General features: G+C 45.5%; 1 protein-coding gene across 1 annotated transcript in view; it reads right to left on the reverse strand.

The window, feature by feature from the left end:
* Positions 1-21,575, reverse strand: part of Cfap74 (cilia and flagella associated protein 74) — a 78,317-nt gene that overhangs the window by 17,053 nt on the left and 39,689 nt on the right. Inside the window, exons 17-23 of the mRNA XM_045150701.1 lie at positions 20,302-20,466; positions 18,853-18,985; positions 15,113-15,186; positions 14,175-14,297; positions 6,457-6,578; positions 3,349-3,477; positions 353-440 (exon numbers count right to left, since the gene is read on the reverse strand). Of these exons, the coding sequence (XP_045006636.1) occupies positions 353-440; positions 3,349-3,477; positions 6,457-6,578; positions 14,175-14,297; positions 15,113-15,186; positions 18,853-18,985; positions 20,302-20,466 (834 nt within the window). The remainder of the gene's footprint in view (positions 1-352; positions 441-3,348; positions 3,478-6,456; positions 6,579-14,174; positions 14,298-15,112; positions 15,187-18,852; positions 18,986-20,301; positions 20,467-21,575) is intronic.

Raw genomic sequence — 21,575 nt, forward strand, 5'->3', positions numbered from 1 at the left:
CTGTGTACATCTGTGTGTACATGTGTTGTGTCCCCATGCATATTTCTATCCGAGTATGTGGGTACATTGCCTGTGTGTACTTGTGAGTGAGATACCTGAGGCAACCTGCCTGGACTGGAACAGGAGGCCTCTCTCTGGCCCATGACTGCCCTCCCTTCTTCCTCACTGTTCAGGGGCCATGTGGGCAGGGGGAAAAGCTGCTGGTCAGGCCACTGGACACCAATAGCTAGCTAGTGAAGATGGGATTTGAAACCAAGGTTCTAACTTTTTGGGTACTCTTATAGGGGTTCAAGGTCTAGCACCCATAGTAATCCTCTGATTAACAGGAAAGCCTGACATTCCTTGCACAAACCTGGTCAGCCACCCAGATTGTCATTGGAGCCTCCAGAACTCGGCTGTCTTTATCAAAGTACTTCCCTGCATCTTCCGCAAGAGAGAGTCTGCAAGAGGCAAGGTGACCTGAGTGTATTTTTCTCCTTCATGTACATATATATATATATATATATATATATATATATATATATATATATATGTATATATTTTGTTCTTTCAAGGTAGGGTCTCACTCTAGCTCAGGCTGACCTGGAATTCACTATGGAGTCTCAAGGTGGCCTTGAATTCATGTCGATCCTCCTACCTCTGCCTCCTGAGTGCTGGGATTAAAGGCGTGCCCCACCACACTTGGCTTTTTTTCTTTTTTCTTTTTTAAGGTAAGGTCTCACTGTAGTGCAGGCTAGCCCGGGCTGGTCTAGAACTCACAGTGATCTTCTTATCTCTGCCTCCCAAGTGTTAGGATTAAAGGCATGCACCACTATGGCCAACCTGCCTTATTATTATTTTGCTTTATTTATTTGATGGAGAGAGAGAGAGAGAGAGAGAGAGAGAGAGAGAGAGTGAGCACTCACACCAGGGTCTCTAGTCTCTGAAAATGAACTACAGATGCATGTGCCACCTTGTGTGGATCCTGGGGAATTAAACCTGGGTTTCTTTGGCTTTGCCAGCAAGCACCTTAACCATTAAGCTATCTCTCCAGCCCTGTTTTATTTTATTTTTAAAAAATATATATTTATTTATGACACAGAGAGATAGAATGGGCATGCTAGGGCCACCATCCACTGCAAACTCCAGATGCATGCACCCCCTTGTGCATTTGGCTTATGTGGGTCCTGGCGAATCTAACTGAGAACCTTTGGCTTTGCAGGCAAATGCCTTAACTGCTAAGCCACCTCTCCAGCCCCCTGATTTACTTATTTATTTATTTATTTTTGTTTTTTGTTTTTTGAGGTAGGGTCTCACTCTAGCTCAGGCTGACTTGGAATTCACTATGTAGTCTCAGGGTAGCCTCAAACTCCTGGTGATCCTCCTACCTCTGTCTCCTGAGTGCTGGGATTAAAGGCATGTGCCACCACATCTGACTCTGTTTTATTTATTTACTTGAGAGCAAGAGAACAGGTGTGCTAGGGGCTCTAGCAACTGTAAACCAACTCTAGACACATGTGCTGCTTTGTGCATCTGGTTTACATGGGTTCTTGGGAATGGTTCCTGGATCCTTAGGCTTTGCAGGCAAGTGCCTTAACCACTAAGCCAACTCTCAGAGGTCTCTCACTAAACCTGGAGCTCACCAAATTTGCTAGACTAGCTGGCAGTGAGCCCTGAGGACCCTCCTGGCTCCACCTCCCAAGTGGTGAGATTATAGCTGAGCACTGCTGTGTATGTTTGTGCTGGAGACTCAAGTCTTTATTCTTTGCAAAAAACACTTTATCACTTTACTATGCCATTTCCTCAGCCTCCAGTAGTTGTGTTTTAAGTTTATAAGGCATTTATCATTTAAAGGAATTAAAATGCCCATTTGAAAATCAACGTAAAAGTAGTTTCCTTATGGGGTTCAGTGATAGAGCACTTGTCAGTGGGGGCAGGCCCTGAGTTTAAGCCCTAAGACTGAAAATATGTTTTCTTTAGTTAGGAATTGTGGTGTGTATCACAGGCCAGAGGGTTGCAAGTTTAAGGCCAGCCTGGGTTACATAGTGAGTTCAGTTCTGGGCTACATAGTGAGACTCTGATTTAAAGAAAATGTTTGGAGCCAGGTGTGGTGGCCCACACTTTTAATCCCAGCAGAGGTAAGAGGATCACTGTGAGTTACAGGCCAGCCTGTGACTACATAGTGAATTCCAGGTCAGCCTCACAAAGAGTGAGACCCTATCTCAAAAAGTTAGGGCTGAGGAGATGGCTTCATAGTTAAGGTGCTTGCCTGTGAAGCCTAAGAACCCAGGTTCGACTCTCCAGGATGCACATGGTGGCCCATGCATCTGGAGTTTGCAGCTTCATTTGCCCTGGTGCACCCATTCTTTCTCTTCCTCTGTCTCTAATAAATAAAAATATAAAAAATTAAAAAGAAATAAGTTTGGTTGAGGAGATGGCTCAGCGGTTGACACTTGCCTGTAAAGCCTAACAACATTCGATTTTCCAGAAACCCATGTAAAGCCAGATGCACATACTAGCACATGCATCTGGAGTTCCTTTGCAGCCCTGTCATGCCCATTCTCTCTCTTTGTCTCCCTTCTCTCTCTATATGCTTGCAAATAGAGAAAAAAGATATTTAAGAAAAGTTTTCTCAGGCCGGGCATGGTGGCACATGCCTTTAATCCCAGCACTTGAGAGGCAGAGGTAGGAGGATCTTCCATGAGTTTGAGGCTACCCTGAGACTACATAGTGAATTCCAGGTCAGCCTGGGCTAGAGTGAGACCCTACCACGAAGAACAAAAAAAAAAAAAAAAAAAAAAGCAGGGCATGGTGGTATACACCTTTGGTCCCAGCACTAGGGAGGCAGAAGTCAGAGGATCACTGTGAGTTCAAGGCCACCCTGAGACTACATAGTGGATCATAGTGGATTCCAAGTCAGTCTGGGCTACAGCAAGACCTTACAAAAAAAAAAAAAAAAAAAAAGAAAACAAAGAGAGAGAGAGAGAGAGAGAGAAAACAAAGGGCCTTAGAATAGGGAGGCTACAGTGACAGCTAGATGACAGGGATACCTCCTAGGTAGAAAAGCCTCAGGACTCAGGATGAAGATGGAGAGACAAATTTCCAGTGTGTGCCCAACTTGACACAGAGCCTCAGGGAGACATGAAAAAAGGAAGGATCTTCATCTCACAAGGCACAGACAACAGATAGCAGGATGCCCATGGTATCTGAGCAGAAGTCATGGCAGGACACACACACACACAGGAAGCCAAGGGGATCTTACTCTGGCAGGTGGCACATCCTGGTGATGTGTGTCTGGAAGTGATTGGGATAAGGTACCTCTGTATCACTCTCTCTCCCATCATGGCCCAGGCTTTTCCCAATTCTCACCGAGGAAGGAACTTGAGCTGTACAGAGTAGGAGGACAGGGCCTGGATGTAGCCTGTCTCTGGCAGGAGTTCTATGTGGCCTCTCAGTTCCTTGCAGACTTCAAACTTCAGGCGTAGGGCTGCTTTTGATCTGCAGCAGGTCACAGGGCACCAAATCAGAGCTATGACTCTTCATGCTTAATCCTTTGAGTAATTAAGGTAATTTTTTTTTTGATTTTTTGAGATAGGGTTTCACTCTAGCCTAACCTGGAATTCACTATGTAGTCTCATGGTGGCCTTGAACTCATGACAATCTTCCTACATCTGCCACTCACGTGCTGGGATTAAAGGTGTGTGCCACCACGCCCAGCTGTAATTAAGGTAATTCTAACCACCCACTAAACCAGCACCAGTGAGCAGGGCGCCCATACTCTGAGCCAATCACTTGCTCCTTGATGATTAGAGAGTACTTTGTTTATTTTATTTTATTTAAAAGAGAGAGAGCATGAGAGAAAGAGGCAGATAGACAGTGAGTGCGCCAGAGCCACCAGCCACTGCAAATAAACTCCAGATGCATGTGCCATCTTATGCATATGGCTTATGTAGGTAGTGAGGAATTGAATCTAGGTTCTTAAGCTTTGTAGGCAAGAACCTTAATTGCTAAGTCACCTCTCCAGCCCTGATCCTGTTTCTATATTTTGTTTTTCATTTTTTTCCCCCAAGGTAGCGTCTCATTCTAGTCCAGGCTGACCCGGAATTCACTATGTAGTCTCAGGGTGGTCTTGAACCCACAGTGTCCTGGATCTTCTACCTCTGCCTTCTAAATTCTGGCACTAAAGGCATGTGCCACCATGGCTTATTTCTTTTTAAATTTTTATTTCGGTTTTGTTTTTATTTATTTACGTATTCATTTGAGATATAGAGAGACACAGAGGGGCAGAATGGTGCCTCCAGCCACTGCAAACAAACTCCAGATACATGTGCCACCTTGTGCATTTGGCTTATGTGGGTCCTGGGGAATTGAACCTGGGCCCTTTGACTTTGCAGGCAAGTGCCTTAATCACTAAGCCATTTCTCCAGCCCCCAACTCCCTTTCTAAGGAAGCTCTGGGGAACAGTCCTGGCTTGCCCCCTAGGCATGTCACCTTTTGTTCCCATAGATAAAATCATCTCTCAGCAAAAGGAAGAAATGGAGAGGAAGACCCAGAGTCTGATCTGCCTTGGAACCAACAGTTCAAGAACATTCTGGTGCCTCTTTAGGATGGACCTGGTGTGTTCCATGGCTGTCCAGGGTCTGCTTCTCATTATTTCCCAGACCTCTGCTTATATATGTCCCAGAGTTGAATCCACAGTGATCCAGAGATGGAAGCAGTGAAGTCATGCCATGGACACTGAGGGTTAGGAGGGACACTGTGGGAAGCACCTGAGTCTTCAAGGGGTGTCCACAACTATACAGACTCCCCGTGTGATTCATGAGGGAGGACAAAGAAGGTACTAAAACAAAAGACTCTTTCTTTCTTGATTTCTTTTCCTTCTTCCCCTCCCTCCCTTCCTTTGTTTCTTTCTTTCAGACAGGGCCTCATGTATCTCAGGTTGGCCTAGAACTTCTAGGATGACTTTTGTGGTAATTTGAATAAAATGTGGCCCACAGGCCCAAGTGTTTTGAATACTTGGTTCCCAGTTGGTGGCAAATGAGATAGTTGTAGGGCCTTTGGGAGGCGGAGCTTTGCTGGAGGAGGTGTGTCTCTTGAAGCACAGGCTTCAGGGTAACATAGTCCAGCTCCAAGCCCAGTATTCAGAATACTTCCTTCTTATTGCTATGGAGATGTGATGATCTCCTGGCTGTTTGCTTTTGTTATAGGTAGATGCTTGCTGTGGGTAGAGGGGTTTGGTGAAGCAGTGTCCTGCACCTTGGTCTAGGGGCCGGTGTCTCAGAGGTGGTATAAACATGAAACATGAGAAGCTACTCAAGTATGATGCACTCTCGGGGACTTTTTTTTTTTTTTTCAAGGTAGGGTTTCGCTCCAGCCCAGGCTGACCTGGAATTCACTATGTAGTCTCAGGGTGGCCTCAAGCTCATGGCGATCCTCCTACCTCTGCCTCCCGAGTGCTGGGATTAAAGGCGTGTGCCACCACGCCCGGCAAGGAAAAGATTTTTACTCTGAAGTTTGGCTGCAAACACTGCAAATAAATATAACTCTTTTCTCAGGATTTCATTTGTTTTCCCTGGTGCTGCTATTTTCTGTGTTTCTGTGTTCTTTTTTTTTTTAAATTTTTTTTTGTTCATTTTTTATTTATTTATTTGAGAGCAACAGACACAGAGAGAAAGACAGATAGAGGGAGAGGGAGAGAATGGGCGCGCCAGGGCTTCCAGCCACTGCAAACGAACTCCAGACACGTGCGCCCCCTTGTGCATCTGGCTAATGTGGGACCTGGGGAACCGAGCCTCGAACTGGGGTTCTTAGGCTTCACAGGCAAGCGCTTAACCGCTAAGCCATCTCTCCAGCCCTGTTTCTGTGTTCTTGAGGGCACTTGGGAGTCTCACCTGGGGCCCTGGGAGCTTAGCAAGTATGTGTTTGTCATGGTTGCTGAAACACTTCCCATAAACTCAGAGACCTAAAACAGCATAAACTTGCTCTCTGAGCATATTGTAGTAGAAAAGTCCAAAAGTGGTTCTGACTGGACTGAAGTCAAGGTGTTAGTAGGAGTTATTCCTTGTGGAGACTGCAGGGGACAATCCATTTCTACCCTTTTAGCTGTCTGGAGGTCCTGGAATTCCCTGGGTTTGTGACCCCTTCCTCTGCCTTCAGATCTGTCTCTGTCCCTGAATCTCTTTCTCTCTCTCTCTCTTTTTTTTTCCAGGTAGGGTCTCATTGTAGCTGTTGCTGACCTGGAATTCACTCTGTATCTCCAGGCTGGCCTCAAACTCACTATGACCCTCCTACCTCTGCCTCCCATATGCTAGGATTAAGGGTGTGGCCCACCATGCCTGGCAGTTTCTCAGATATTGAGTCATCTTCCTCAAGGCATGTAGCCTAATCAGCTCTGGCCACTTTCCTTTGCCATCTGAGGTGACCTACGTGTAGACAGTCCCCAGGTGTGACACTACCATTGGCCACTAGGGGGCTCACCGCGTGTGGACGAGGATGGAGTCCTGGTAGAGGCGGTCATACATGCAAATCTTCAGGTCCACAGTGGGTTTTGGCACCCAGACTGGCACGTCCATGGCAATGCCAGTGGCTCTGAAATACAGCTGAATTGGAGCATGTAAATTCAACAATGTGTTCTTATTTTGCAGCTCAGGCAAAGCCAGTGAGTGTGACACAGGTCAGCCAAATTTCCTGGTTTGACTTTTACTGTATTACAAGTACTGGAAGACCAGTGAACAAGACATGATTGGAGTTTTGTGGCATTTTCATATTATTATTTATTTATAACCAGTGAGCCATTTCTCCAGTCCCAAAAAGCTACTTTTTTTTTTTGAGGTAGGGTTTCACTCTAGCCCAGGCTTCGAACTCACGGTGATTCTCCTACCTCTGCCTCCCGAGTGCTGGGATTAAAGGTATGCGACATCCACGCCTGGCCCAAAAAGTTACTTTTAAATATATATATATATATATGGCTGGAGAGATGGTCTAGTGGTTAAGCACTTGCCTGTGAAGACTAAGGACCCTGGTTCGAGGCTCGATTTCTCAGGACCCATGTTAGCCAGATGCACAAGTGGGCGCACGTGTCTGGAGTTCGTTTGCAGTGGCTGGAGGCCCTGGCGCTCCCATTCTCTCTCTCTCTCCACCTCTTTCTTTCTGTTTGTTGCTCTCAAATAAATAAATAAAAGTAAAAAAAAATATATATTATTTATTTATTTATTTATTTGAGAGAGAGAGAATGGGCACACCAGGACCTCCAGCCACTGCAAAGGAACTCCAGATGCATGTGCCCCATGTGCATCAGGCTTACATGGGACCTGGGGAATTGAACCTGGGTTCTTTGGCTTTGCAGGCAAATGCCTTAACTGCTAAGCCATCCCTCCAGCCCCGCAAAAGCTACTTTTTATATCTTTATTCCAGCCCAATATCAGGCTGAGGTAGGGGGATTGCTGTGAGTTTTAGGCTAGCCTGGGCTACATACTGAGTTTCAAGTCAGCCTAGAAAAACATAACAATAAAACAAAGAAAAAAAAGAAAAGAACAACAGTCCCCCACCCCCACTATATTCCAAGTAACAAAGAGAAAAATAGGATAGGCCAGGCTTGATCAGTCCAGTAAAAACAAGAAAGCTGAAAAATAGAAAATAGCATTATAAAGTAAACAAACATAAGTTACCATGGAAGGGGCTCAAGGAATGGCTTAGCGGTTAAGGCATTTGCCTGCAAAGTCAAAGGACCCTGGTTTGATTCCCAAGGACCCACGTTAGCTGGATGCACAAGGGGGTGCGAGCGTCTGGAGTTTATTTGCAGTGGCTGAAGGACCTGGCATGCCCATTCTCTCTCTCTCTCTCTCTCTTTCTCTGTCAAATAAATAAATAAATAAAGTAAAAAAATAAGTTACCATGGAAGAAATAATACCAAACAAGGCAATTTTTGGTTTTGTGAGTTTACTGAGTTCTCCCAGGAAAGGGAGGCTATTAGTCTGGGTTGACAGACAAAACCTGGCTGTTGAAAAAAGACAGAGTTAGCTGGGTGTGGTGGCACACACCTTTAATCCCAGCACTGGGGAGGCAGAGGTAGGAGGATTGCCGTGAGTTCAAGGCCAGCCTGAGATTACAGCATGCATGGATACCCCCAACTTTTTGTAAAAACTATTTAATTTTTATTTATTTACTTGAGAGAGAGAGAGAGGGAGGGAGAGAGATACAGAAATAGGCAGGGAGCGAGCAAGAGAGAGAGTGAATGGGCATGCCAGGGCCTCCAGCCACTGGGAATGAACTCCAGATGTGTGTGCCACCGTGTGCATCCAGCTAACGTGGATCCTGGGGAGTCGAATCTGGGTCCTTTGGCTTTGCAGGCAAGCACCTTAACCACTAAGCCATCTCTCCAGTCCTACCCCCAACTTTTATGTGGGTACTAGGGAATCAAATTCAGGTGGTCTTAGGCACTCATGCTTACGTAACAAGTATTCTTACCTGCTGAGCCAACTTCCCAGCCTTGAAAGTTGTTTTTTCTTTGGGTTTTTCAAGGCAGGGTCGTCCTCTAGTCCAGGTTGACCTGGAGTTCACTCTGTAGTCTCAGGCTGGCTTCAAACTCACATCAATCCTTGTACTCCTGCCCCCTGAGTGCTGGGATTAAAGGTGTGCGCTACCACACCTGTTTTTTTTCTTTCTTTTTTATAAAGAATGACTGTGGTAGGGGGATGTCTCAGCAGTTAAAAGGTGGTTGCCAGTCTGGGTTCACTTTCCAGAACCCACATAAAGCTGGATGCAAAAGTGCATGCATTTGGAATTTGAGCAGCAGGAGACCTTGGCATATGCACATGCGAGACAAACAGGAGCACACTCACACATGCAAATAGAGTGAAAAAAAAGTCAAAGGATGACTATGAGCTGGGTGTGTTGGCACATGCCTATAATCAAGCATTTCAGAGGCTGAGGAAGGAGGATCTCAAGTTCAAGGTCAGTCTGTGCTACATAATGGACCCTGTCTCAAAAAAAAAAAAAAAAATCAAAATAGTGCCGGGTGTGGTGGCGTACATCTTTAATCCCAGCATTCAGGAGGCAGAGATAGGAGGATCACCATGAGTTCGAGGCCACCCTGAGATTACAGAGTGACTTCCAGGTCAGCCTGAGATAGACTGAGACCCTACCTCAGAAAACCAAAAAACAAACAAACAAACCAAAAAACCCAACAACAACAAAAGGCCAAATAGCAACAATAATAAAACCTAGAACAAACAAGATGAGTATGGAGTGAGGGGGGAAAAGGGTATTTGGTTCTAATGAAAGGGACAACTCAAATTGAAGAGGCAAGTAAGCCTTCATGTACCAACCAGTAAAGCTCTATCTGACACTCATCATCCCGAACCACAAAATATAAACACAAGACAAGATAGATGTCATGAAAGGAATGGGAGGAGAGAAATCCTGAAAATAAACTTGTTTACTGATGTTAAGTAAAGATTAAAAAAATATTCGCATGTATGGGCATGCCAGGGTCTCTTGTTGCTGCAAATAAATGCCAGACACTTGCATGACTTTTTTTGCCCAGCTTTCAGGTGGGTGGCTGGGGAATTAAACCCCAGGCTCGGTGACAGGCTCTGTAAATGCCTTTAATTGCTAAGCCATCTTCTAACTCCCCAAAGATTATTTATTTATTTGTAGTCTCAGGCTAACCTTGAACTCACAGTAATCATCCTACTTCTGCCTCCCAAGTGCTGGGATTAAAAGAGTGTGCCACCCAGTAAGTTAAAAAGGAGACATAAAGGGAAGAGAAAGGAAGGGAGGAGGGTATTTAATACATTGATATTGTATATATGTAAGTACAATGATTGAGATGGGAAGGTAATATGATGGAGAATGGGATTTCAAAGGGGAAAGTGTTGGGGGGGGGGGAGGAGGTAGGGAATTACCATGGGATATTTTTCTATAATCATGGGAAATGCTAATAAAAATTTAAAAAATGTTTGTAAACTTAAAAAAAATAAAATAAAAAATAAAAAGAGTGTGCCACCACACTCAGCTTAAAGTTATTTATTTATTTGTTTGAGAGAGAGATAGGGAGAAAGAGGCAGACAGAAAGACAGTCAGTATGGGTATGCCAGGGCCTCTTGCCACTGCAAAGGAATTCTAGATGCCTGTATCACTTTGTGCATCTGGCTTTATAAGGCTACTGGGAAACTGAACCAGGGTCATCAGGCTTTCAGATTTTACAGCAAGAGTCTTCAACTGCTGAGCAATCTCTACAGCTCCAAAGATGCTTAAATTTTTTTTAAATTGATTATGGACATACATAGTATGGCAATATCACATGTTGGTACCAAGACACTTTTTTCATATGAATTTTCATATGAATTGTTATTATTTGTTTGAGGAAGGGTCTCCCTCTAGCCCAGGCTGACCTGGAATTCACTCTCTATTCTCAGGGTGACCATCGAACTCATGGTGATCCTCCTACTTCTGCCTCCTGAGTGTGCTAGGATTAAAGGCGAGTGCTACCACGCCCGGCAATCACATTGTTTTTTGAAGCACTCTAGCTCAGGCTGACCTGAAATTCACTATAACCCAGGCTGTCATTATTTTTATTTTTATTTTTATTTTTATTTTGAGAGAGAGAGAGAGAGAGAGAGGGAGGGAGGGAGGGAGGGGGACAGGGAGAGAGAATATGAACTACAGACCTGTGCGCCCCCTTGTGTGAATGTGTAACATTGCATGCTTGTGTCACTGATATGAACATGCCTTCTTAGGCTTCACAGACAAGCGCCTTAACCAATGAGGCATCTCTCCAGACCTTAGGTTGTCTTTGTTTTTTGTTTTTTTTTTTTAATTTTTATTTTATTTTATTTATTATTTATTTATTTGAGAGCGACAGACACAGAGGGAGAGAGAGAGAATGGGCGCGTGCGCCCCCTTGTGCATCTGGCTAACGGACCGAGCCTCGAACCGGGGTCCTTAGGCTTCACAGGCAAGCGCTTAACCGCTAAGCCATCTCTCCAGCCCCTTAGATTGTCTTTGAAATGGTGATCCTCCTACCTCAGCCTATTGAGTGCATGAAAAAAGCATGAATCAGCTGGGTGTGGTGGCGCTTTGGTGCTTTTAATCCCAGCACTAGGCAGGCAGAAGTAGGAGGACTTCTGTGAGTTTGAGGACCCCCCCCCCAGTACATAGTGAATTCCAGGTCAGCCTGGGCTAGTGCAAGACCCAACTTTGGAAAACGACAACAACAACAAAAAAGCATAAATCACCACACCCAGAAAATTACATTCCATTTATTTATTTATTTATTTATTTATTTATTTATTTATTTATTTGAGAGCGACAGACAGGGAGAGAATGGGCTCCCCAGGCCTCCAGCCACTGCAAACAAACTCCAGAGGCATGCTCCCCTTTGTGCATCTGGCTAATGTGGATCCTGGGAAATTGAGCCTCGTAGAACCAGGGTCCTTAGGTTTCACAGGGAAGCATTTAACTGCTAAGGCATCTCTACAGCCCCCAAAATAATTTAATTTTTCATTGTAACCAGAGACAAGATATATCTTAAAAATATAGTTTTCAGTTTGACGAGGCTGGATTCTCCAAGACGTGTGTAAGCCATGTGCACAAGTTGGCGCATGCATCTGGAGTTCCTTTTTAGTGGCTGGAGGCCCTGATGTGACCATTCTCTCTCTCTACATCTCTCTCTGTTGCTCTCAAATAAATAAATACAAATAAAAAATTAAAAAATATTTTATTTGTATTTATTTCAGAGAGGGAAAGAGGTAGAGTGAGAAAGAGAGTGAATGGGTGCACCAGGGCTTCCAGCCACGCAAATGAATTCCAGACACATGCGCCACCTTGTGCATCTGGCTCTATGTGGGTCCTGGGGAATCAAACCTGGGTCTTTAGGCTTTGCAGACAATTCTTAAACTTTTTTTTAAAAGGTCATTGCAGGAAGTCTGGCTTTCCAGGTCTGACGTCCTGACATGACTGTCTCTGTTTTGGGCAAGAACTACAAGATGACAGACTAGAGACCCTGGCAAGCACTGGGGCAAGAACATATGCAAGCTAAGTATCACATAGATGGGTTAGGGTTTGATAGATATCTTAGCAGTTAAGGTGCTTGCTTGAAACGTTTAAGGATCCATGTGACTCTCCAGATCCCCTGTAAACCAGATGCACAAGGTGACACAAGCTCAAGGTGGTATGCGTGCACAAGGTGACACATGTGTCTGGAATTTGATTCAATTGCAGTGGCTGAGGCCCTACAGTGCCAATTCCCTCTCTCATAAAGACATAGAAGGGATAATGAATGCTGATATTTAGCATTTCTTCCTGCCAATGAGCAGGAAGAAAGAAGGTTGCCTGGGGATGGATGTTATCATCACTCCCTGCTGCTTGCTCACCAATCTCCACTGCCTGTTGCCATAGGTAAAAGGAAACTATGATTAGGGTGGTGGGTCTTTGATGTAGTGGCTTGCCTGAGTCACCATCCCTCTGTAAATGACCATATTAGAGGTCATTCACACTTGGCAGGCTGGATTTGCCCAAGGTATCCTTTGGGCTGTAGTGCTGTCCACTTCAACACAACATCACCCTGAAAAATTCACATTTCCCCAGCACTTATATTCCCTGATCATATTTTAATAAAGTTATAATATATAACTAAAAAGTAAAAATTTGGGCTGGAGAAATGGCTTAGTGGTTAAGGCATTTGTCTGCAAAGCCAAAGGACCCAGGCTTGATTCCCCAGGACCCATGTAAGCCAGATGCACAAGGGGCACATGCATCTGGAGTTCGTTTGCTGTGGCTAGAGGCCCTCGTGTGTTCATTCTCTCTCTCTGTCTCCTCTCTCTCTGGTTATAAATAAATAAATAAAGTTTTAAAAATTAAAAATTTAACCCCTTAGAAATCAAGAAAGAAAATTCTAGCAATTAAGAGTAAAGGATACACACACACACACACACACACACACACACACACACACACACACACATATATGTAAAGGCTATGGGGTTGGAGGGATGGCTTAGCGGTTAAGGTATTTGCTTGCAAAGCCAAAGGACCAGATTTGATTCCCCAGGATCCACATTAGCCAGATGCACAAGGTGGTGCATATGTCTGGGGTTTGTTTGCAGTGGCTGGAAGCCCTGGCACACCCATTCTCTCTCTCTCTCTGTCAAATAAATAAAAATAATATATATATATTTTTTTTTTCGAGGAACAAAATAAAATATTTGTTAAGACAGAGTAAAGGGGGGCTGGAGAGCTGGCGTAGCAGTTAAGTGCTTGCCTGTGAAGCCTAAGGACCCCGGTTCGAGGCTTGATTCCCCAGGACCCACGTTAGCCAGATGCACAAGGGGGTGCATGCGTCTGGAGTTCATTTGCAGTGGCTGGAGGCCCATTCTCTCTCTCGCTCTCTATCTGCCTCTTTCTCTCTCTGTCACTCTCAAATAAATAAATAAAAATCTTAAAAAAAAAACATTTTAAAAAAGAGTAAAGGCTATGGTTGGGGGTGGAGTTCAATGGTAGAGTGCTTGTGTAAGGCTTTGAGTTTGATGCCCAGCACTGTAAAAACAAAGAGAGGAGATGGAGAGATGGTTCAGCGGTTAAGGCACTTGTCTACAAAGCCTAATGACCAGAGTTTGATCCCCTAGTTCCCATGTAAAGCCAGATGCACAAGTTGGTGCATGCATCTGGAGTTCCCTTGCAGAAACTGGCTGTCCTGGCACTCCCATTCTCTCTCTATGCCTCTTTCTGCTTACATATAGTTTACAAATAGATACACACATAGTTACAAGTAGATAAATAAAATATTTAAAAAATAGAGAGCGGGGTGTGGTGGCTCATGCCTTTAATTCTGCCACTTGGGAGGCTGAGGTAGGAGGATCACTGTGAGTTTGAGGCCACCCCGAGACTACATAGTGAATTCCAGGTCAGCCTGGGCTAGAGTGAGACCCTACCTCAAAAAACATAAAACAAAAACAAAAAATAGAAAAAGGGGAAAGGAGGAAGGAGGAAGTAAGGAAGAAAGGAAGGGCAGGCTCTGTGTGGATATGTATGCACTCATGTGCATATGTGTGTGTATTAATTAAGATGCCAACCATCTGTGCCACCAATTAGTGGTAATCTCATGGCAATTGTAGCTGCCTGATGTGGCTGTGTAGCAGAAGGATCCTCCCAGTGCCCAGGGACAATAAACATCAAGTGGCAGCAGGGATACTCACTGTTGGACACTGTGAATTCTTGAACATGACTTTGAACTTGGCCTGGACCTCTCCTGGGATGACTGGGGTGAAGATGATGGGCACTTTGATGGAACTGAATGGGCCAATTTCCCCATCTGACACCTGCACAAGAAGAAGGGTACCATGGGGTCAGCAGGTAGGTGTCATGGTTCTTTTTTTAATTTTTTTTTGGTTTATTTTTATTTATTTATTTGAGAGCGAAAGACAGAGAAAGAGGCAGAGAGAGAGAGAGAGAGAGAGAGAGAGAGAGAGAGAGAGAGCAAGCAAGCGAGGGAGAGAGAATGGGCGCACCAGGGCTTCCAGCCACTGCAGACGAATTCCAGATGCGTGTGCCCCCTTGTGCATCTGGCTAACATGGGTCCTGAGGAATCGAGCCTCGAACCGGGGAACTTAGGCTTCACAGGCAAGCACTTAACCGCTAAGCCATCTCTCCAGCCCTCGAGGTTCTTTATAAAGGTGCATTCCACTGACCCTTGTGATAGCCCTTGGTCACACACAGGAGCTAGTTCTGAGGCTGGCTCTGTCCTTGAGTGTTTACTGTTGTGGGGTCCCAGCTGAGGGGAGAGTGTGAAGGCAGCCTGGACCTTTCACTACATCCTCCCCTCCAGCTTGTGCAAACACTCACTATCCTCTAGCCAAGGAGGGCCCACTGGCAGTGTCCTCACCAGGTGCCCCATGCCCAAGAAAAATGGCCCTGCTGTGCTAGTCCTGCCCAGCCCTGGCATGGAGCGAGGCTGACTTAGTGCTGGCTCAGACAACAGGTGCCTGGAGGCTGCTTGTCCAGCCTGGTTCTGGCTAGATGGAAGGGTTCCCTGAGGGTATAGTTAGTGACTGAAAAGGATGCGGCTAGGGCTGGAGAGCTGTGGGCTGCCTCCGGGCTGAAGGAAGCCAAGGTTCAGCAGGGCCGGCAGGCTGACCTCCCCTAGCGTGATCTCTGGATGCTCCTCACTGGGAACTACCGTCACAGGGCTGTCTGTTGTACTCTCTTCCTCTGAAAGACAAATAAGAGGGTAGAAGCAAACCTAAATATTTCTAAAACCACTCTGGAAAAGTCAAGGATTGTCAGATTAGAGAAACCAAAAATGTGTAAGACTTTTTTTTTCCCCTTTGGCTTTTCAAAGTAGGGTCTCACTCTAGTCCAAGCTGATCTGGAAGTCACTATGTAGTCTCAGGCTGGCCTCAAACTCATGGCAATCCTCCTACTTCTGCTTCCCTAGTGCTAGGCTTAAAGGTGTGTGGCCACATGCCAGGCTGCATAAGACTTTTTCATGTTAAACTCCTAGGCATTACTGATAATTAGTTAATGGGGAAATATACCATCTATTTTTTTGGGGGGTGGGGCTGAGGTAGGGTCTCACTCTAGCCCAGACTGTCCTGGAACTCACCCTGTAGTCCCTGGCTGGCCTTGAACTCACAGCAATCCTCCTATTTTGATATGCCATTCTTACAGGCTGAACACTAAATATGCTAAGGTGTCAATCTTCCCCAAATTGATAGATTTGAGACTATGCCAATCACACCCATGCAAAATCTCTTTTCTCATAAAAATTTATATATATTTTTGCTTTATTTATTTACTTGAGAGTGAGAGTGAGCAAGAGAGAAAGAAAGAGAGAGAGAGAGAGAGAGAGAGAGAGAATGGGTGCGCCAGGGCCTCCAGCCATTACAAACGAACTCCAGATGTGTGTACCCCTTGTGTATCTGGCTTATGTGGGTCCTGGGGAATCGAGCCTCGAACCAGGGTCCTTAGGCTTCACAGGCAAGCACTTAACCACTAAGCCACTTCTCCAGCCCTCATAATTTTTTTTTTATGCAAGGACAAGGAGCATTTTTTTAAATATTCAGGCTTAAGCTCGGTCCCTTGACTTCACCAACACAGTGGTTCCATACAAGGGCCCCGAGTAGGGGGAGGGGAGGGTTTTTATTGGGATTTGAACATAGAAGAAGAGGATGGGTACATGATTGGTTGATTTAAAAGGTATTTTCTGATTGGCTTGGGATTTCAGCGGCCAAGGTTGGGGGCAGGGCAGAGGTGGGAGCTAGGGGAACCCCAGGCAGATGAGGTAGTCTTCATTGTGATTGGCTGGGGCAGAAAGAGCAGAATGGACAGGCCTCAGGCATGTCCTGGGCATGTCTAGGCTAAGGGGTGACTCTGTCCTTTGGGTGGGCATCTTCCCTAACCATATGTCAGGGCGGTTGCCTTCTGCCTAAATGGAAAACCTGAAAGTTAGGCCCAGCCAGGGCAGCACCTTACTGAATCCCTTCATGGCATTAATTTAGTTTCTGGGTCTTTCATTCCCCCCTCTCTTTGTACCATGAGGAGCCAATCTTGGATCCCAATTGAGTTAAGTGAGTGGAGTTTAATTAAAACCATAAGCTGTACTGTATTAATGCATTAGCTAATAAAAGCAACTAATCTATTAATAATGCAAGGTCCTATTGTGATTACTAACAAAAATAAAAGTAATGGCCCTGCTAAAGCAGACAGCACCTCATAATTTTTTAAAATGCAAATAACCTAAACTATCCAACTATTTAAAAGGGTGAATGACAGGTACCAAAAGTGTGTAGGACCGACCGATGGTCCAACTAATCAGGAGAGAGCCAGAAGTACACCCTCAGTCAGTCAGTCAATGGATTATTGGCACAGGTAATAACCAAATACCTGTGCCAATGTAGGTATCAAGAACAAGAGGCTATTCCACAGATGAAACTGAGCCTCGCTTTGTGCTGAACATAAAAGTTATTTGAGGTAGACCACTGTCCTAAACACAAAAGTTATGTCCCATGTTTTTCAGGCAAGTGCCTTAAGTGCTGAGCCATCTCTCAAGCTGTGTCCCTTGTTTTTATAACCTTGGGACAGGTTAAAAAAAAAAAAAAGACTAAAAGGGCACAGGCACCTGAACAATGGTAAGTTGGGAAATCTTTTTTTTTTTTTTTTTTTTGTCAAGGTAGGGTCTCACTCTAGCCCAGGCTGACCTGCAACTCACTCTGTAGCTCTAGATTGTCCTCAAATTCACAGGGATCCCCTTACCTCAGCCTCCCAAGTACTGGGATTAAAGGCATGCACCACCATGCCTGGCAAGTTTGAAAATCTTAAAGTGGAGCTGGAGAGATGGCTTAGCAGTGAAGGCATTTGTCTGCAAAGCCAAAGGACCCAGGTTCAATTCCCCAGGACTCATATAAGCCAGATGCACAAGGGGGCTTATCATCTGGAGTTGGTTTGTAGCAGCCAAAGGCCCTGGCACACCTATTTTCTCTCTCTATCTTCCTCTTTCTCTCCTTCTTTCAAATAAATAAATAAGTAAACATTTAAAAAAATTTAAAAAGAAAATCTTAAAGTGGAAAAGTATTAATAAAGCATGAAAACTATGAAAACAATTCAAAACAGTGTCATAAGGTGGAAAGCAGGCTATATTAGAGTGAGGGCCAGGTCCTTGTTGGAGCATTTTGCTTACCATTGGGATTTAAAAAATAGTTTATTTATTTATTTGAGAGACAGAGACAGAGACAGAGAAAGAGGCAGATAGAGTGGGCATGCCAGGGCCTCCAGCCACTGCAAATGAACTCCAGACTCATGTGTCACCTTGTGCATCTGGCCTATGTGGGTACTGGGGAATTAAATTGGGTTTACTTAGTGAGGTGTAGTGCAAGATTGCTAAGAATTCTTTAAACTTCCAGACATGGTGGCACATGCCTTTAATCCTAGCACTTGGGAGGCAGAAGTAGGAGGATCGCTGTAAGGTTGAGGCCAACCTGGGACTACAGTGTGAGTTCCAGTTTAGCCTGGGCTAGAGTGAGACTCTGCCTTGAAAAAAACAACAACAACAAAATAAATAAATAAATAAATAAATAAAGAATTCTTCAAACTGCCCTCATGTGTCATCTGCACTTCTGAACCACTGGTGTGAAACAAACACCCTCCTCAGCCATGAAGCCTGGTGGTTTCTTTTCTTTTCTTTTCTTTTCTTTTCTTTTCTTTTCTTTTCTTTTCTTTTCTTTTCTTTTCTTTTCTTTTCTTTTTTTTTTTTTGAGGTAGGGTCTCACTCTGGCTCAGGCTGACCTGGAATTCACCATGTAGTCTCAGGTTGGCCTTGAACTCACTGTGATTGTCCTACCTCTGCCTTCCGAGTGCTGGGATTGAAGGCTTGTGCCGCCACACCCAGCTCCTGGTGGATTTCTTAAAGCCAGCATCTGCAGGTTCTCCATCACATGAGCAGAGCCTTCTAGGCCCTCAGAATGCCCTCACATCCACCCGTACCATGTGGCCAGTTTGTCTGATGGTTGAAAGCTGGGGTTTCTCTCAATCTTCTGTTAGTTTCAACATGAATAGAATTTCAATCCACTCCATAACCAGTATATATCTGAATATATATCTTTCACATTTATGAGCACTTGTACCTTTTGGCCCTTCCCCTCATCACCTAGACCCCAGGCTCCCCAGTCTCCAGTTGGGACTCTGGCCCTCTGCTTCCTCTGGCTGGTCTGAACTTCTGAGCAGGCTATGCTCAGAGTGGCCTCTCAAAGATCCCTCTACCCTCGTCAACACATTCTTGGCTTATCCAGCACCCTGCTGATGCCAAGGACCCTGCTGGCTTAGGAACCAAGGCAGGAAGCTTGGGATGGGTACCCACCCACAGGCCTCCTCAATCCTTACCATATGGTTTCTCAGATTCCTTCTGGCTCTGGTTGTCTACTGGGGAGGAGTCGTTGCCCTCAATCTGTTGCTCAGAGAAACTGGGAATGACCTTGTCATAGATGCTTTTATCCTCATAGGTGAAGAGGCTGCTCTGAAAGGGAACTCAGTATCTTCACTATCCTTTTTCCCATTCAACATCCCAGATACCTTTGCCACTGGGCAGGCCCAAGAGAAGTCATCACTGTATCTGGTCCCAGGGCTGCTGGCTCCATATATCCCCTTAGCCATCCAAGGCTCTCATTCTGTCTGTCCCAGGTCTTGGGAGCATAGCATCAGCTTGCCCGGGGTGGGGACGACCCTTTGCTACCTTTATCTGGGACAAGCTGACTCTTCCTTGCCCCTGGCATGAATGCCCCATCTTGGCTCCTGCCTGACAGCTGCTAAGCCTGGCCCCCCACACTCTGCTGGGTCATTTATCAAGAGGCTGACTCTGCTCTAGCCTGGGTTGAGTTGACCCTGCCTCCTCTGCAACTGGCTGGAGACAGAATTCCTACGTGTGCAGGGGGGTCCTAGGCAACTTGTCCTCACTTCCCCTGAGTAAACTTGGCTCCTAGTACCCCTCCCTCATTCCACCTGCTCTATTCCCTGGTTCTGACCACGGCTGGTGACTCTCTTGCTGCAGCAACCTGCTGTCCACACTGCCTGTACCACAGCTGCCCATTGCTCTGCTCTTCCCTTGAGTAAAAGCCTTTCAGCAGTCTTTACAGAGACCTCTTACATCTATCTTTCCCAAATGACCCCTACAATTTACAAGTGGATGAGAGTTGATTTTTTAAAAATTTAATTTATTTGAGTCTGGGCAGGTGAGAGAGAATGGGCATACCAGGACCTCTAGCCACTGCAAATGAACTCCAGACACATGTGCCACCTTGTGCATCTGGCTTACATGGGTACTGGAGAATTGAATCTGGGTCCTTAGGCTTCGCAGGTAAGTGCCGTAAACGCTAAATCATCTTTCCAGCCCGAGAGTTGATTTCTTTAGTGGGACCCTCAGGACAACCCAAGGTTTCTATAATTTACTGTAGGCCCTATTTTGAGAAGACAAAGGCTCCTTTCATGCTTTGGGAATCAATATAAGTGCAGCCATGGGGTCTCCCATGAAGCTGTCTGACTGGAGCTCCCCCTTTAGGAATTCTTGAGACAGGGACAGCAGCATCCTCCTACTGCTTTTGAGGTCAGGCTATACACATCCTCCCTGTGAGAGCTAGCTTTTTTGCTCTCACTGATGTGAGGCTGTACTCACATTCCCTTCCCCTCACCTGCTGACAGTTTTAGCTCCTCGTCTACTTGTAAACATATGAGATTGTATGCAGGGCTGGGAGGACCCATGCCCTGTTCTTGGTTGAGCAAAACTGCAGGGACCTCTGGCAGCCATGGCTGTTGATCAAGAGCTGGTAGTGCACTCACTAGTTTCATGTCGGACTGGGATTCATTCATATCATAGGACTCAGAAGCCAGGAGAAATTTGAACTTGGTGCCCAGGCCTCCAACGTTGGTCAGTGTGATGATCTGGGATGTGGTCTCACCCACCACGTAGCTGCCAAAGTCAATGAGCTCCCTGTCAAGGGACAGCTGCCAAAGGACATCAGAGTAAGGTAAGATGGCTGCTCTAGGATGGCCAGGTCTTCAACACAAACAGAGCAGGTCCTTGCAGAAACCATGAGCCAGGGAACACAAAGCCCTCAAGGCAAGATTTCCTTTCCAACTTATTAGCTGCAGCCCCAAGAGGCTATGAGGCGCCTCATCCTTCTTCTTCATGAGGAGGCCTGCATCTGACTCCAAGCAGGACAGGCCAGATTGCCATGTGCATTTGTATAAATCATATACTGCCCACCAGGGACGTAGCCCACCTCAAAAATCATAAATTCAAAGTTGTCAATAAAAAATATTTTAAAAAGCCTGGGTGTGGTGGCTCACACCTTTAATCTCAGCACTTGGGAGGCAGAGGTAGTAGGATTGCTATGAGTTCAAGGTCACCCTGAGACAATTTGGGGCTCCTGAGTCTGGTTTTAAGAAATTCACCACCAAGCTGGGTGCCTTTAATCCCAGCACTCAGGAGGCAGAGGTAGAAGTATTACCATGAGTTTGAGACCAGCCTTGGACTAGAGTGAGTTCAAGGTCATCCTCAGCTAGGGTGAGACTCTACCTAAAAAAAAAAAAAATCACCTGCAGTTCTCTGCTCAAGGAATGATAAGAATTGAGAGCAGTCATATGGGGTTGGAAGCAGCTGGGGCTTGACCTTCCTTGGTGAGGTCAGCTGTGCTACAGATGGACAGACCATATCCCAGAGTGGGATCATGTTCTCCACAGTGTCCATGAACTACAGACCACAGACCCACTGCATTCAAGCTAAGAGAACCATTCCTAGGCAGTACCAGGACTCTTTGTTCACCAAATGGCCATCTCCTGTGAGTCGAAGGGAGCCTACCCCTGGGGCATGACATGGATCACCTAAGGCAAGTGAACATGAGCTTTCCAGAGAGGAGCCTAAGCTCTTGTTAAAGAAGCTACTTTCGACGGCTACAGACTGCACAGGGCTCCCATTCTTACTGTTTTCTGCAGCCTAGCCTAGACCTGACCTGAGAGAAGGGCTTGCACAGCCTCAGTGTCTCACACAGAAAGCTCACCACAGCTATAGGACAGTGCACAAGTACACATTTTTTTATTATTTATTTATTTAT

The sequence above is a fragment of the Jaculus jaculus genome, chromosome 5 (genome assembly GCF_020740685.1).
Source record: "Jaculus jaculus isolate mJacJac1 chromosome 5, mJacJac1.mat.Y.cur, whole genome shotgun sequence".
Lineage (NCBI taxonomy): Eukaryota > Metazoa > Chordata > Mammalia > Rodentia > Dipodidae > Jaculus > Jaculus jaculus.